Source organism: Poecilia latipinna, unplaced genomic scaffold, assembly GCF_001443285.1.
Source record: "Poecilia latipinna isolate Pla-1442-1.1 unplaced genomic scaffold, P_latipinna-1.0 Scaffold1460, whole genome shotgun sequence".
Classification (NCBI taxonomy): domain Eukaryota; kingdom Metazoa; phylum Chordata; class Actinopteri; order Cyprinodontiformes; family Poeciliidae; genus Poecilia; species Poecilia latipinna.
In genome coordinates this window covers 87,504-101,554 of record NW_015114076.1, presented here as the reverse complement: position 1 = coordinate 101,554, position 14,051 = coordinate 87,504, and the positions used below count along the sequence as shown (strand labels likewise).

Sequence of the window (14,051 nt, the reverse complement as noted above, 5' to 3'; positions counted from 1 at the left end):
ATGATATCAAGAGTCAGTGTGGAGATGGTCCAATACTTATATAAAATTACTTATATAAAAGTATTAATTACGTAACTCAAGCCAATTGGAAAAGTTGTTTCATCACAATTTTGCAGCATATCAATAGACGTGTGTATCTATCTATCTATCTATCTATCTATCTATCTATCTATCTATCTATCTATCTATATAGAACAAATATATTTGTTCTTACAAATATAATATTGATAAGAATGGAAAAAAGTGAAACCATCCTTCAGAATTTCTTTTTTATTAGCAATAATATACTGTAAATCCGATCAACTTTACATTATACAGTATGTCCTTAGCGAGTGACCAATAACATATAGATAATAGGCAGCGCTATCTACATTTCAGTTTGACAATAATATGAATTATGCTTTTGAAACATTACGCTACCATGTTTACAGCAGCTAATGGAGTGGAGTAAAATATGCTTGTACAAAAAAAATATATTATTTGACCCCATTTCCTAGCCACGTTAGACTCCTCGTGATTTAGGAGAAGTGTGAACTCTACTTTGTCTTCAGGACAACACAATGTCATCAATTTCCATTCATGCAATGAAAACCAAAGCTAAAGCAGACAGTTCATCATTTCATAAATTTCAGTGGTAATATTTTTTTAAAAATGCACGCAAAAGGCATGACCTTCAGGTCTCAACAGTGTGCACTTGTGATTAATAAACAACAACTCTGTTATTAAAACAGAACATTTCCCATGATTTTTTTGGGCAGTCAGTGCAGAGTGTGGAACATATGAGGTCCAAAATATTTAAGAGTATTAACTGAACAGCAACACGAGGGTATGTGTCCTCGGATTTCTGCTATAGTGTAAAAATCCTGATGCATGTTGATACAGTACATACAGATGATGATTAGTTAGGATTAGGAGTATTGCTGTGCAAAAAGCAACAACAGCCCAGGGAAGATTTCCAGTTCTGGTTAGATAAATAAATGTTTGTCCCACTTCACCAACCTGCACTCTTCTTGTGCTAAAAGCCAAAAATAACTTCAACATTTCTTTTTTTTTTTGTTAAAAGGCAATAAAATTACAAAAGTTTAAAATGTCCAAAGGTATATATTAGACTTTTGAAGATACAGGTACAGTACATGTTCCTTGTTCCAGCTTATGATTGATCTGACTGCTCGCAAACAGATAATGATCCAGCAGCAGGTGTGTTACCTTTCCACTATAAAACTGCTGATATTATCCAGATATGCTATAACACTTACGAAGAGTTGACGTTGCTATACAGAGGTTTATATTTATGTAGCTTGCTAATGTTAGGTCAAAACCACAAACGGCGGTGCATGTCTACAGCAGAGCTTGGGATCTTCCTTTAGTCTTTTCCTCTTCTTGTCGCTTCATAGCCTGGATCACAGCGATCTCTTTGGCTTCTTTCTTCTTGTTCCTCGCCTCAAATAGAAGCCTGATTAAACAAAAGGAAACATAAACAATCAAATAAAGAAGAGAGAATAAATCGGTGCGTCCCTTTGATGGAATTCTGCTCCAAAATACGATGTGCAATTTGTTCTCGGAGATTTATATTATTTAAATGTCACAGTTTAGCCTCATAATGATCTGTAATTAGCAATGATAATTCATGAAACAACTAATACAAAAAAAGGCAAAATTTTGTGCAAGACCTATTTATTAATGGATTTGGCTTACTATTGTGAATTAGATTTGGAATCCTAAAATGAGAAAATTGGAAAGCAAATGTGTATACACATTTATATATACATGCTATGTTAAAAAAAAGGACATCAAAGAGGGTTTCTCTCTGATAAAGTTATCACCTGTTTTTTATTATCCTTTGCACAATTGCATCTGAAGTAAGAGTGTTCCCACTGTCTACAGTTCGTAGTAAGCCTCTTCTTTTTGGTTCCTGGAAAATAAGCAACAATGATCATAAAAAAAAAAAAAAAAAATCATAAATAATCACTGCTGAATGATGAAATGTGTCAGGTCTTACAGCGTAAGGGTCAGATCCATCCTTGTCCGGGTAGATTTCTGTCTTACCATGGCAAACAAGATCCACCTGAACACACAAAGACACAACAATTATAGAATAAATGACCCAGCAGCAAGAATTTGGTGAGTTTTATTTTTATTTTTTTGCACTTGCCTTAAAATGATCCAGCAGATCTTTTGTGACGGCAAAGGGTGCGCCAATCACCACTTCTGCAACATACTGTAAAACCACACAAATACGTGAATATATTTAATGCAGAGGAAATTACTGGATTACAAAGGAGAAGAGCCTACTCTGCAAGCCAGCACACTGAGCGTTCTCTCGTGGACATTCATGATGGGGTAATTTTTTCTTTTGTAACGATTCACCTCCTGAAACACAAGAGAACGTGTCAGACATGCTAGCGCATCTTCGAATGGAATACGACCGATCCAGATTTTCATTTAGATTAAAACAAAAGGTTGGTTTGAAAAGGTCTCACCTGATCAAAGTGCAGTCCCACTATGATGTACGGCTTTTCGGCAAGTTTATGGACCGCTTCCAGGAAGTCCACATGACCAATGTCTGGCAGAGGAATCATCAAGGACATCATTGGCTTCCATGAAAGCAGCTGATGTTTTAGTGACCACATTCAGAACATATTGAATTAATATTAACTGGCTACAAAGCAAAAAAAGTAGCAAAAACATAACAAAATATAGGAGAATATTTATTCTGATATGTTATGTTCAGTATTTATTTGTTTTTTTTTTCTGCTGGGCTTAAATTGTCTTTTATCAATTTGATTGCGCTTATATTCTATTTCCCTTTTTAAATTAGTTAAAAGGAGGTTTTTGTATTGCTGTTTTCTTTTGGTTTTTGTTGTGTGATTTGTGTTTGTGGGTTTTTTTTTTTTATTTGGTATGAATTCAGTGCCGTTATTTCAGACTATATTGTCGGAGGTGTAATTTTACAAATATCGCATGTGTTTTTTAGAGACTTAAAAGAGTCAGCATGAAAAGATACATGTGCAGTATCGATTGTAATTTATAAAAAGATACGAAAGAGGTCAAAGGCTCCTGCGACGTAGATGATGGTGTCTCCAGGCTGAGGCTCCTGGCCTGAAGCGAACTGAATTATCTTCTGAGAAGTCTGCAGGAACTGAGATACTCCTGTCCAAGGACTGTGGCCCTTCTGAACATATGACCATAAAAAAAAGTAAAATAAGTACTCAAAAATGGAGCAGAATTAAATCAGGCAAACTTCTGATATACAGCCATATCCAATAAACTAGAATAAGCATTCCAATGAGGCTTACCTAAGAGATTAAAAGTACTATTTGGAACAACCTTTAAGCAAGTATTAAACATACTTTTTATGAGATATCTGAATATTTTTATTGTCTGATGTAATACTCTAGTTATAAATGTCAAATGCTTATTTGCTGTAAGAAAAATCATCATGATTAGAATAAAAATGGTGTCATTATCCACATTGAAATTGGTCCTGTACCAAGATAAGCAGAAATTCACAGTGCAAGAAAGAAGCCATCACTCAAAAAGTCACATAAAAAGCCAGGGATGCACATAGAAACAAAGTTCTTAGTCTTTGGAAACATGTTCTGAGTTAAGATGAGACTAGGTTGAAAGCTTGTGAGTAACATCCAAACTGTGAAGTATGTTGTTGTTGGCAGCATTAAGTTGTGGTGTATTTTGCTTCATGATGGACAGGTGCATAAAATTCTATCAATTATCGAAGAAGTGCTAGTAAACCATTACATTTTGTGTTCTGAAAAATCTCTAATGAATCCCTCTCTCTTTATTCTGGCATTTAGCAAATATAAATACATTTGGGAAGACTAACTGATTTAAAACTAAAATGTTTAATCTGATTTATTGCATCTGCTTTTCCAGAGAGGTAATCTCTATGCAGCATCACTGCCCCCTAGTGGGGAGAGCAGTAAAAGCAACCGGTAAAAGACTAGCTCTGAACTGGGCAGCAAATTCAGAATGGATTTATTCATCACTTGCCAAATGACCAGCGTTGTTCTTCCAGTCAAGAGACCCTTAACTGCCTGTGACTAAAAGCTTTGTGGCTTTTAGTTACTCTTCTCATTCAGGAACAGAAGTGCTATTCACAATTTGCTGGCAAGGCCTACTAAATGATTAGTAAGCGGGTCCAAAACAAAGCCCTTTATTTAATATCAGCTAACATCTGGTGAAAATGCCAACTACTTTCTGCTTGTATGACAAAACAGTCGAGGAAGAAGGTGAGCACTGCAAATAAATAAATAAATAAATAAATAAATAAATAAATAAATAAATAAATAAATAAATAACCTTTCCAAAGTTGTCTGTGTGCTGCTGGTAGTCTGAGCTGTCCTGAAAATAAAAAATGAAACAGAAAAGTTGGCAAAATTGCTCATGTTAGGGCGTTAAAACATAATTTCAGTAAAAACCCACAATGTTGCTGTGGTGTGCTTTGGTCATCAGAAGCATCCTGCCAACAAGGTCTGTCGTGGAAACTCCCTGCGTTCGCTTACACTCTCTGTAACAATCCAGTGTAACATGCAGGTTAATCAAGCACACAGAGAAGCCCAGCCTGACTTTCTTCTGTGTTTGACAGAGAAAAGCCCCCCCAAAAAAACAACTCACCTATAGCGTCCTGACTTCTTTACCTCCTCATATGTATCTTTTCCATCCACAGTTAGTGTTATATCATCTGGAACAAAACAACAGAGTCAGGACTAACGCAGTGTCCCACATGTATCTGAACGGAGCGTTTAGTACCTCCGTGAACACAGAAGTCGCAGCTGTACTTGTCGAGCGTCCCGAGGGTCGTGACGTAAGGGGCTCCTTCCACCACTTCGTCCACCCACTTTATGGCCCGCACCATCTTGTACCTTTCTTCCTGAGTGAAGACTGGCGGACCCTTGTGCTTTGAAATCTCACCTTCAAATAATAAAGCAAGAAATTTAAGAAAAACTTGAGCAAATACGCCTGGGTTAGGTGAACATGGAAGCAGAAATCTCAGTTTTGAGAAGCTGACTACAACAAAGTAGAATATTACTGAAAGGTTCGTTTATTTCAGTAACTCAATTTACCAAATTAAACACATTATATAGATGTTTTCAGTTCTTTATTTGTGTTAATTATGATTTCCAGCTTACAATTACTGAAAAATACAACTCATCTAGGCTAGCACATTACACCAAACCAATAAAAATTCATACAGAAACATGGGTTTAATGAAAAGTATCCGCCTAAAGGTTATTTCAAAAGGTGCTTTTAATCTCACCAATGAGTCTCAATGGAACACATGTTCTAATACATTAAATGTAACAGTACATTGCACTTTTCCTCCTGTAGGCTGCCAAGAGATTATGCGATAAGTAAAAGTAACAACGCCATTTAATGCATGGTATTTCCACAAAGAGTTTAAACCAAATTGCGCAACGTGATCTGACTGCTTTATTGAAAACAGAAAAGCAACAATTATTCTTACTGCTGCTACAAAATGTGGCATGGTGATCATTAAACTTAGAATAGTGCAGTATATAACATTTTAGATACACATTGTGCTGAATGTTAGACCTTTTTGCCATTTTTCTCTTTGTTGCAACCCACAAGTTTGTTGCTAGTCAAGCTGATATTTGGTCAGCTACTTCATTTCTTGACCTACTTGTGTAGGCTCTGGGTCGGTTGGCTCCTTCACTGATTTGCACCTGTATGCTTCCCTCTTTTTGCGATTTGATTCTCAACTGACCCAATTTCATGAATTCATGTATTACTAACGATTGATGAATAACTATATTTTCTTTCATACTCTGTTTGTATTGATTGCATCTCTGATCCCCTCTTGCCCAGATGACTAATAAATATGGCAGATTTATTTAACCTTGATCAAACCAAGAGAACTCTTGCTGATAGTTTATTATTTATTGGATTCATAAAACCAGATAGACTGCTATGATAAATCATTATGTTGTCAAAATGCGTACAAAACACTCCCAAGGTGGGTACAAACTGATGCGTGGTCAGTACCAAAATTTTGTACCAAAAAAGGGTGAAAAAAGTGGAATAAGTTTCTACTTTTCTAGATAAACAGCAATCTGGGTCGCACATCCTTCTCTTCCAGTGTTTAAACAGTTGGAGGTGAATGACGGGACCTTTACAGCTCATCAAGAATATTTGCCTTCTTACTTAATGCCCCTTGTTCGAGCAAAGGCCATGACCCAGAGGATGAAGTCTGAAAAGAAAGGTCAAGAAATTGTCAAAGGGAGACAAATTTTGCAAATACCACGATGGGCATGAATGAAAACTCTGGGTAACTATTGTGCTTATTTATTTCATATTGAGTTAAATATGCCACATTTAAGAGATAACACTGATGTGACTAAAAGTCAGATGAACCACACTTCAAAAATCCTGAACTATTTCAATGGCTTTCAAGGAAACAACACCAAATTGTTCTCTGGGTTTGTCACTCACAATGTGGTTTAGTCAGAGGAACTGTTTGTTCTATTCTGGACCAACACGCTTGAGCAGCCACGACAATCGAGGGCTTCACGCTTCAGCAGTGCAGCAATGCAGTTTTATGCTAAATTAAGTATCTGTTACATTTGTTTAAGACTTAACTGTCTGTGTGCACTCCAACGATGAGGTAATCTCCCATCGCTTTGGCCTGTCGCAGCTGGTTTGAGTGGCCATAATGCACCATGTCATAGCTAAGGTGGAAAAAAACACAAGAAGAAAGGAGTAAGACATGATAGAAGACCAGAGTTTCTCCTAAATTTTTCAGAATGTGTCTCTTGGGCAGCTTTTTTTTTCTTTCTGACTTTTTCCTCTCACTCAACTTTCCAGTAAAACCTTGGATACAGTGCCTTGTGAACAGTCGGACTCTTTAGCTAATGCGTCTTGTGCAGAGGTTGTCAGCCGTTGTCAGCAGTGGTCCTCATGATTGCGTAGAGCGTAACACGATCCCAACATAACATCTGGATTTACAGTTCGGTTTCCTGATGACTTATTTTTGAACTTCATTAGCTGGAAACCATAACCACGAAAGAAAGAAACGTTTGAAATGCATCACTGTGGAGCTATGGTTAATGCACGACTTCCACTTTTTGACTCAAGTAAATAATGTGCTGGACTAGAAAAAGCACCTAAACCCAAACCTGTGTGATGAACTGTCTTCCTTCCATTCTGCTCGTTTATCCTCGGCTATGATAGTGTCTCCAGTTAATTAGATTAGGACAGATAAGAGACCGAGAGTGTAGCACAGTAATCTCACAAAGAAACAGAACAGATGGGTGTTAGCCTCCCTTCAGAGGTTGTTTAAAGCTCTCAGCCTACATCACACTAATATTCATTTTTTCTCTTCTCTCTGGGTGAGGATTTGTGTAGTGGAAAATAAAAAAAACAAAAAAAAAACAGCAGGATAATTGCGCATATTTCTGTCCTCTTGATTTATTTCAGCATGCAGTGAACAACACTATAAATAGCATGCTCAGAAACATGGATAGGAAAACAACACTATTACTATTAGATTACAAACACAGCAGAGACAGTAAGAGAGCCTGGTGGCGCTTCCAGACCCTGATCCTACTGATGACGGCTGCACCGACCGCTGCGACGCCCAGTCCTGCTGCAAACGGACTTGGCTTCGCTTTTTTTGTAGAGTGCATCGACACTCGAAGTGGACTTTTAAATCATAACTTTGGGTGAAAGTCAGCTTGTTACCCAGAGTAACAGTGAGCAATGAGCCCCTGTGTTGTCGAACCATTGGAACGAGATCCAGGAGCTCTGAGGTGACCGAGGGGGCCAAGAGGCGTTTGGAGGTGACTGAATGAAAGGCCCTGAGTTACATAAGGCCTTTCTGTGTGCGGGGTTTGTTCCTGCACCATGCCCAACAACAAGTGGCCCTCTTCCTCTCCCTGTATTTCTTTAGCAGGGAAGCATTGTGAGCGTATCACTGTGGGGATGATGAAATTTTAATTAGAGAAGCCTGTCAACAGACACCCAAGTGGCACCTAAGCTTCTCGAGGGCAAAGGCTTTGCAGACATATGTGCACGCGACGCGGGGGAGGAGGGGGGGACCGTTTGGAAACAGCAAACGACAACAGCAGGATTTCAGTCAGTAAGGTCTAATGTCTCCAGTAATCGAAGATAACAGGCTTTGAATCAATAAGCAAAGCGCTGCTTATTGGCTGAGTCTTTACAGCACCACAGGAGATTGTGGATTTGGACTTTGCACGCTTGGTTGATGATGCTTCTCCGACAGCAGACCTTTAACCAGGTTGACTAATAGGAACAGAATGTGCCACGTATTGTGAGTGAGAAAAATGAAAGCTGTGACTTAATAGGAAATTTCCTTTCAAGGGATTGAAGGACTAGTAAGAGCGAGGCGGGAAGGAGTCAATCTGCTCGGAGGCCTTAGCAGGTGTGCGCTGGATGGGGCTAAGGGGGGGTTAATGACATGAGCTCTGTTGACATTGGCTTCCTTTGCATGCTCACCCCACCGGTTAATATTCCGGCATCCCAAATATTCCGCGACATGCCGTCAAAGCGCAGATATGCAGCCACAGAGGAACAGCAGGAATTCTGCGAGAGAAAGCCACCGTAATCCTGGTCTTCATGCGCAGATATTCAAAACATCTGTTCAGTCGCTGCAGGATGTGTCCATCAGGGGTCGGGTTTGAAAAAGTTTTGGTTCATTTGCAAATGAGTCAACTGGGGGATTTTATTTAAATGCTGGTTTATGCTGGGATTCAGTGTTCTATCTATCTATCTATCTATCTATCTATCTATCTATCTATCTATCTATCTATCTATCTATCTATCTATCTATCTATCTATCTATCTATCTATCTATATATATATATATATATATATATATATTTTTTTTTTTTTTTTTTTTTTTTTTTAAGTAAATATAAAGGAAAAGGAACTCGGATGATTTTTAAGCAAAAAAGATACCTATATTCTAGCAGTTGAATTTTAAAGCAAGTGTAAAAGGAAACAACTTAAATCAAATAAGATCAGATCAAACAAAATAGTCTCGACTGATACAGCAACGTCATAATATGTGTTTTCTGATCATTCAAAGCACAAGTTTCAATTGACGTTAGTATTCAGCTGCTGAGTTGGTTTAATGCTGCGGTCCGTTGTAGTTTTATTTCAGCATGTGAAGTTAAACCAGCCTTTTCTCCATCCTGGCAGAACACTTAAAAATAAATCCTTGTGTTAACAAAGAAAAGGCAAGTGGATTAGTTATTAATTTAGTAGTTTGGCCAGATCCTTGTCTCATCCTATTTTCCAAGCTGTAGAAATTTGAGTGTTTAATGTAGTAAAGGAAACCATGTGATATAGATTTGTGTAATGACAGAGGATGTGGCTAAGGGGAGCAAACCCTTTCAGGTGAAACCAGATATCTGCACTGACATAATGTCTAATATTAAATGAGATTTCAGTTTTCCTGTTTTCAGGAAAACGGGACCTAAAACAGATTTAGGATTACCAAACTTATTTGTTAAGAATAAGAGTGAAATCCAAAGGATTCTTTAAACTCAGAAGTTTACATTCCCTTACTTGTCTCATCCCCTCCTCACAGAACTGGCGTAACTGAATCAGGTTTGTAATCCCAGCGTCAAAACTGTCTGTTCTACAGCAAAAGAAATCTGCAAAACGTGACGCTGCCATCGCCGCGTTTTAAAGTTGGGATGATTTTCTCAAGGTTGCGAGTTTCCAACTCTTCTGTTCTTCATTCTGAGCAAGCAGGTTGATTTTAGCTCCAAGCCACAAGACGTGTCTCCAAAAATCCACAACGTTGTGTGCATTTGCAAACTGTGATTTTGTAATTTGGCTTTTTGTGTTGATTTGGCACCTATAGCTTCTTCCTGCTGAGTGGCCTTTCAGTCCACGTAGCTGAGGGATTTGTTTCCACGGGATAATGACTCTCTCTTAACAGTTTCAGCCAACATCTTCACAAGGTGTTTTCTTTATGTTCTGTGGTGCCTAGAAACAGAATGATTTATGAGCAACATAGCCTTGCTTAGCTGAAAATCCAAACATACATATCACAGCCTCGGGTTGTTGTTGTTGTAAACAAGAATCTGTTCTTATTTTAAACTCTTACTTTAGTAAAGGTTGAATAAAAAAGATGTAATTAGAAAGGCGGCATTGGAGAATTATGCACTTTAAGCAATTTGGCATACCATTAAAAAGCAAGGCGGATATTACCTAATGTGACAAGGCCATGATATTAAAGAACACTGTTGTGTTTGTGTAATAACGTGTGTGACTGTTTATTATCCTGTTTTGCCATGCTGGAAGATTATATTTAGTGTGGTGGATGTGTGTTTGAGGTTACTCCCAGTTTTCAGCACTATCTATTTCAAGATAAGCCGTGTCATGGTTGATGTTGCAACCTGACAATTTACAGGCTGCTGGTTTGGATGTGTGAAAACAAGAGGATTTCATAAGAGACAGTAATTGAGGAAATTTGATGACAACCTTGGTTATAAAAAAAAAAAAAAATAGATACAAACACTCACCAGCAGCTCCAAAAAGCAAAGTCAAATGATGAAATGGACCAATCTTTGTCTTAATTATCTCCTGTCCAATCAACAACTATTTAGATATAACTAATAACTAGCATTTTTTTTTTCTAAAATCAGGCACTGATTTCTTTTGACAATATCCATTATAACCATATTATGCTATATAGATATTTGTAAGATTGTCTGTTTAATTTATAAACATTTTCTTTGCATTTGTGTCTGGAGCTGGAAGACCAAATCTGCAACTTTGAAAACTTGGAAAATTTAAGCAAACGTCAAAACTAAAAGTTGGGCAAATATGTATTTTTGCTTAGTGCCTAGGTCTTTCGTGCAATTTGGAAGATTACAGCGAAACTATATAATACGTTCATTTTAGAAGTGTTGTGTTAGGTGAGAACTAAATACATTGCAACTGCAATCTGTTTGTATAATGTCAAGAGTCATATAAGGAATCATCATGAAGATGTGATGTTTTATTTCTAAAATGCTCAATAAAAAAAAAACTGCTAGTAGATGAAATATAGACACTGTGCTGATCTTAACCTTTAAAGTACTAAATAAAATAATAATAAACACCTTAAAAAAATACAAGTTTGTACTTTTACATGAGAACTCCTGCATCTTGTAAAGCAGGTTTATTCATTTTGTACAAATCTAATGATGCTATTTTGACTTAATAAGCACTTTATGATCAATTCAAAACACTCAGTTATGGGCAGTAGCAGCAGGAAATAATACATCTTTTCTTATAACGGTGTTTGCTAAGAAGGTGTGTTATGATTGCTTTGCATCATATCACACCGTCGCCGCGTGAGAAACAGATCCAGGACATCTGCTGCAGAATACTGTATTAAAAGTTTTGCCTGCGCTGAGCTGATAAGGTGTTAAGCAGCTTCCTGCAGCCTGCATGGAGCGGGCCTGTCCCGATGTGACAACTTCTGCTTCATTCAAACAAGAACCAAAGGCTGGGGACAGCGCGGTGAGATCTTCATCACACCAATCAACACGTCCAATCAGCAACTCACCAGCCGTCGCACCACACACGTATCTTTCGCCTCCTCTTCTCCGGACTGCACGGCGCCGCGGCCGGGGTCGTCCCTGCGTCTTTCCCCGCAGCTGCGCTCACTTGGTGGAGGTTGTGGTGGTGGTGTTGGTGGTGACCGTTCTTGATCATTTTGAGGCGGCTCTGTTTCGGGGCATAAAAACGCGCACCTTGCCGTAAGCGGGTCGGTTCTGTTTTCTTTTACAGGCAGCCTGGCAGGTAGAGGTGACAGTTCCCGTCTCTGTTCAGGACGGCCCGGTTTTGAGAGTAAACAGCAGCAGCAGCAGCAGCAGCAGCAGAAGCAGAAGCAGCAGAAGCGGCAGTGGTGTGATGCGCCAACGCCTCCTCCACCGGCGACGCATAGACGCACGGTCCACGGTGCGTCAAGCCGGCGGAGCACCGCAGAGGAAGACTGTTGGGCGAGAGTTTTATTTTGAAAAATTTGAAACGTGGCTCTTTGTTTTCACTTGACGGAAGTTAAAGAGCAAAGCCAACCAACACATCGTTACATAATATACTATACAGACGTTGTCCTCCATCAGGTGACTATCTATCTATCTATCTATCTATCTATCTATCTATCTATCTATCTATCTATCTATCTATCTATCTATCTATCTATCTATCTATCTATCTATCGTGGATGTAAAATATGTTTTTAGAAATGCATTCAAATACAAAAATGTATATACATTGATAAGCTGCAATGTAACATTTTTTTCGGTTTATTTATTTATTTTATTTTATTTTATCAGAAGACCAATTCATTCCCTAGGTTTAACCTTCTTGTTGCTTATACCTATAAAAGGTTTCCCCCTCATGAGGTCAACTATCTTGCAAAGAGCACTAGATACACATCATTCATATAATAAAAACATAACAATGCTGCCACCTGCAAGTACTTTTCCGTGAGTGCAATTCCAAGTCACAACCTGTCTGCCTATTTTGTTCTTAGACTAGCAGTGTCTCCCTTTCTGCATGACCTTTCAGCCCCTGTTAAATGAGGACTGTTTCCTTTTAACAGGAACTGTTAAATTTGAACATTTTTTAGTGTAAATATCTGGTTTGAACTTTATATATCAGGCAGCAATTTTTTATTTTTTTTTTTAGTCTTGCAAACTATAGTGCACATTCAAATGGGCGCTCTTTCTGTAAAATAATTTTATTGGAGAAAAATCTATTTTATTTTGAAGGGGAGGTGCAAAAAAAAAGTCAGCATTACAACAGCAGACCTAGACTATTGTCCTTACTTATTGAGCTTTGTTGTTTTTTCCAGCAGAGGGAAACCTAACTCCACACCGCCACTTCCTGAACTGAATATCCTGATCTCTTTTGTCTTGTATTTTTTTCTTTTGCATCCTTTATCCGGACAGAGGCACACGATGTGTAACGCAAACCCTCAGCAAAATCGCAATACTTAAAATCAATAACAATTTTATATTTAAGCAATCTAAATAATTGCTGAAGCTGACTGAAACTTTAATCCAAATGTTAAATGAACCTTTCATTAGACGTTTTAACAATGCACAGGCATGTTCTGCAGTGCAGGGATCTGCAGCATGTCAAAGTTCAGCAGGTCACATGTGGTGAGAGTTTACCCCTGCTGACGGAGATGGCAACATTAATTGTGCGGCAGGTTGTGGTCTGAGAACTGGGGCAGGCACCTGCTGCAGAAGTGGGTGAAGATGAAGAATGCTGTCCTACATAGCCCACCAGCTCACCTTAACCCAACCCGCCAAATTAATCAACTCTTCAGAGAGCTGTGTGCTCGTCTGGGGCAGCCGTCCAAGGAGAGAGGCAGAACCTGTTTTAAGGCACAGGTCAGACGGACCTGTAGGAGCGTTTAGGAGAAGCGAAGAACAATATTGCTTTAAAATCACGCCGAAGCAGCTGGGGTTTGGAGTTGCCCTCAAGGATGAAGCAGTAAGATGTAGCCTGTCTGAAGCCATCTGTCTCTTTGTCTGAGCAGCTTCTCTCATGAGATGTGTTATGGTTGAAGCGCTGCTGAGGAGCCTGATGTTTGATGAGGGGGGTAGGGTGTTGGTTCAGGAGCTCCACAGGGAGCTAAGATGACTAACTCACAACTCCTCCTAATCTAGGACAAGCACACCTAGACATCCTTCATGACTCTAATGTTTTACTCGTGTCGGGCCAAAAATACGTCCGCTGAGGTTAGTCAAAGTGGGTCGCCCAGCAGCTTTTTTTGGATCGCGCAAAAAAAAAGCAAAAAAAAAAAAAGAGAGAAAAAATCAAAAAAAAAAAAATGTGCCATCTAAATGATCGCTGTCTTCTGAAACCCACCCTGGATGGCGAAAGCCTTCCCAGTCAGTTTATTTTTACAAGTATCAAACTGGGTCAATGACGCCACAGAATAATGCAAAACCCAATTTCAAGAAATCCAAATGACAGCAACGCATGAAGTCCTTTTCCAAAACATTTTATTGGTCTTATAGAAAATAAAGAAAGCTGTATCA

At 38.6% G+C, this 14,051-nt stretch overlaps 1 protein-coding gene across 1 annotated transcript; it reads right to left on the bottom strand.

The window, feature by feature from the left end:
• Window positions 1–254: 254 nt before the first annotated feature.
• On the bottom strand, window positions 255–11,956 carry LOC106962788 (ethanolamine-phosphate cytidylyltransferase-like). The gene is made up of 13 exons (XM_015057409.1): window positions 11,561–11,956; window positions 6,616–6,704; window positions 4,768–4,929; window positions 4,633–4,699; window positions 4,441–4,525; window positions 4,318–4,359; window positions 3,040–3,172; window positions 2,481–2,563; window positions 2,293–2,370; window positions 2,153–2,218; window positions 2,000–2,065; window positions 1,824–1,912; window positions 255–1,453 (listed from the first exon to the last, which is right to left on the bottom strand). Exons 1-13 carry the CDS (start codon window positions 11,707–11,709, stop codon window positions 1,339–1,341), a joined length of 1,224 nt encoding a protein of 407 aa, XP_014912895.1. The 5' UTR covers window positions 11,710–11,956; the 3' UTR covers window positions 255–1,338.
• Window positions 11,957–14,051: the final 2,095 nt, after the last annotated feature.

Excerpts from the sequence above, each read along its gene's own strand:
- LOC106962788 (XM_015057409.1), bottom strand. The coding sequence starts at position 11,709 with ATGATCAAGAACGGTCACCACCAACACCACCACCACAACCTCCACCAA. Across the intron at positions 6,705-11,560 it reads CGTGTGTGGTGCGACGGCTG|CTATGACATGGTGCATTATG; the intron begins GTGAGTTGCTGA and ends TTTCCACCTTAG. Across the intron at positions 4,360-4,440 it reads AAGCACACCACAGCAACATT|GACAGCTCAGACTACCAGCA; the intron begins GTGGGTTTTTAC and ends TTTTATTTTCAG.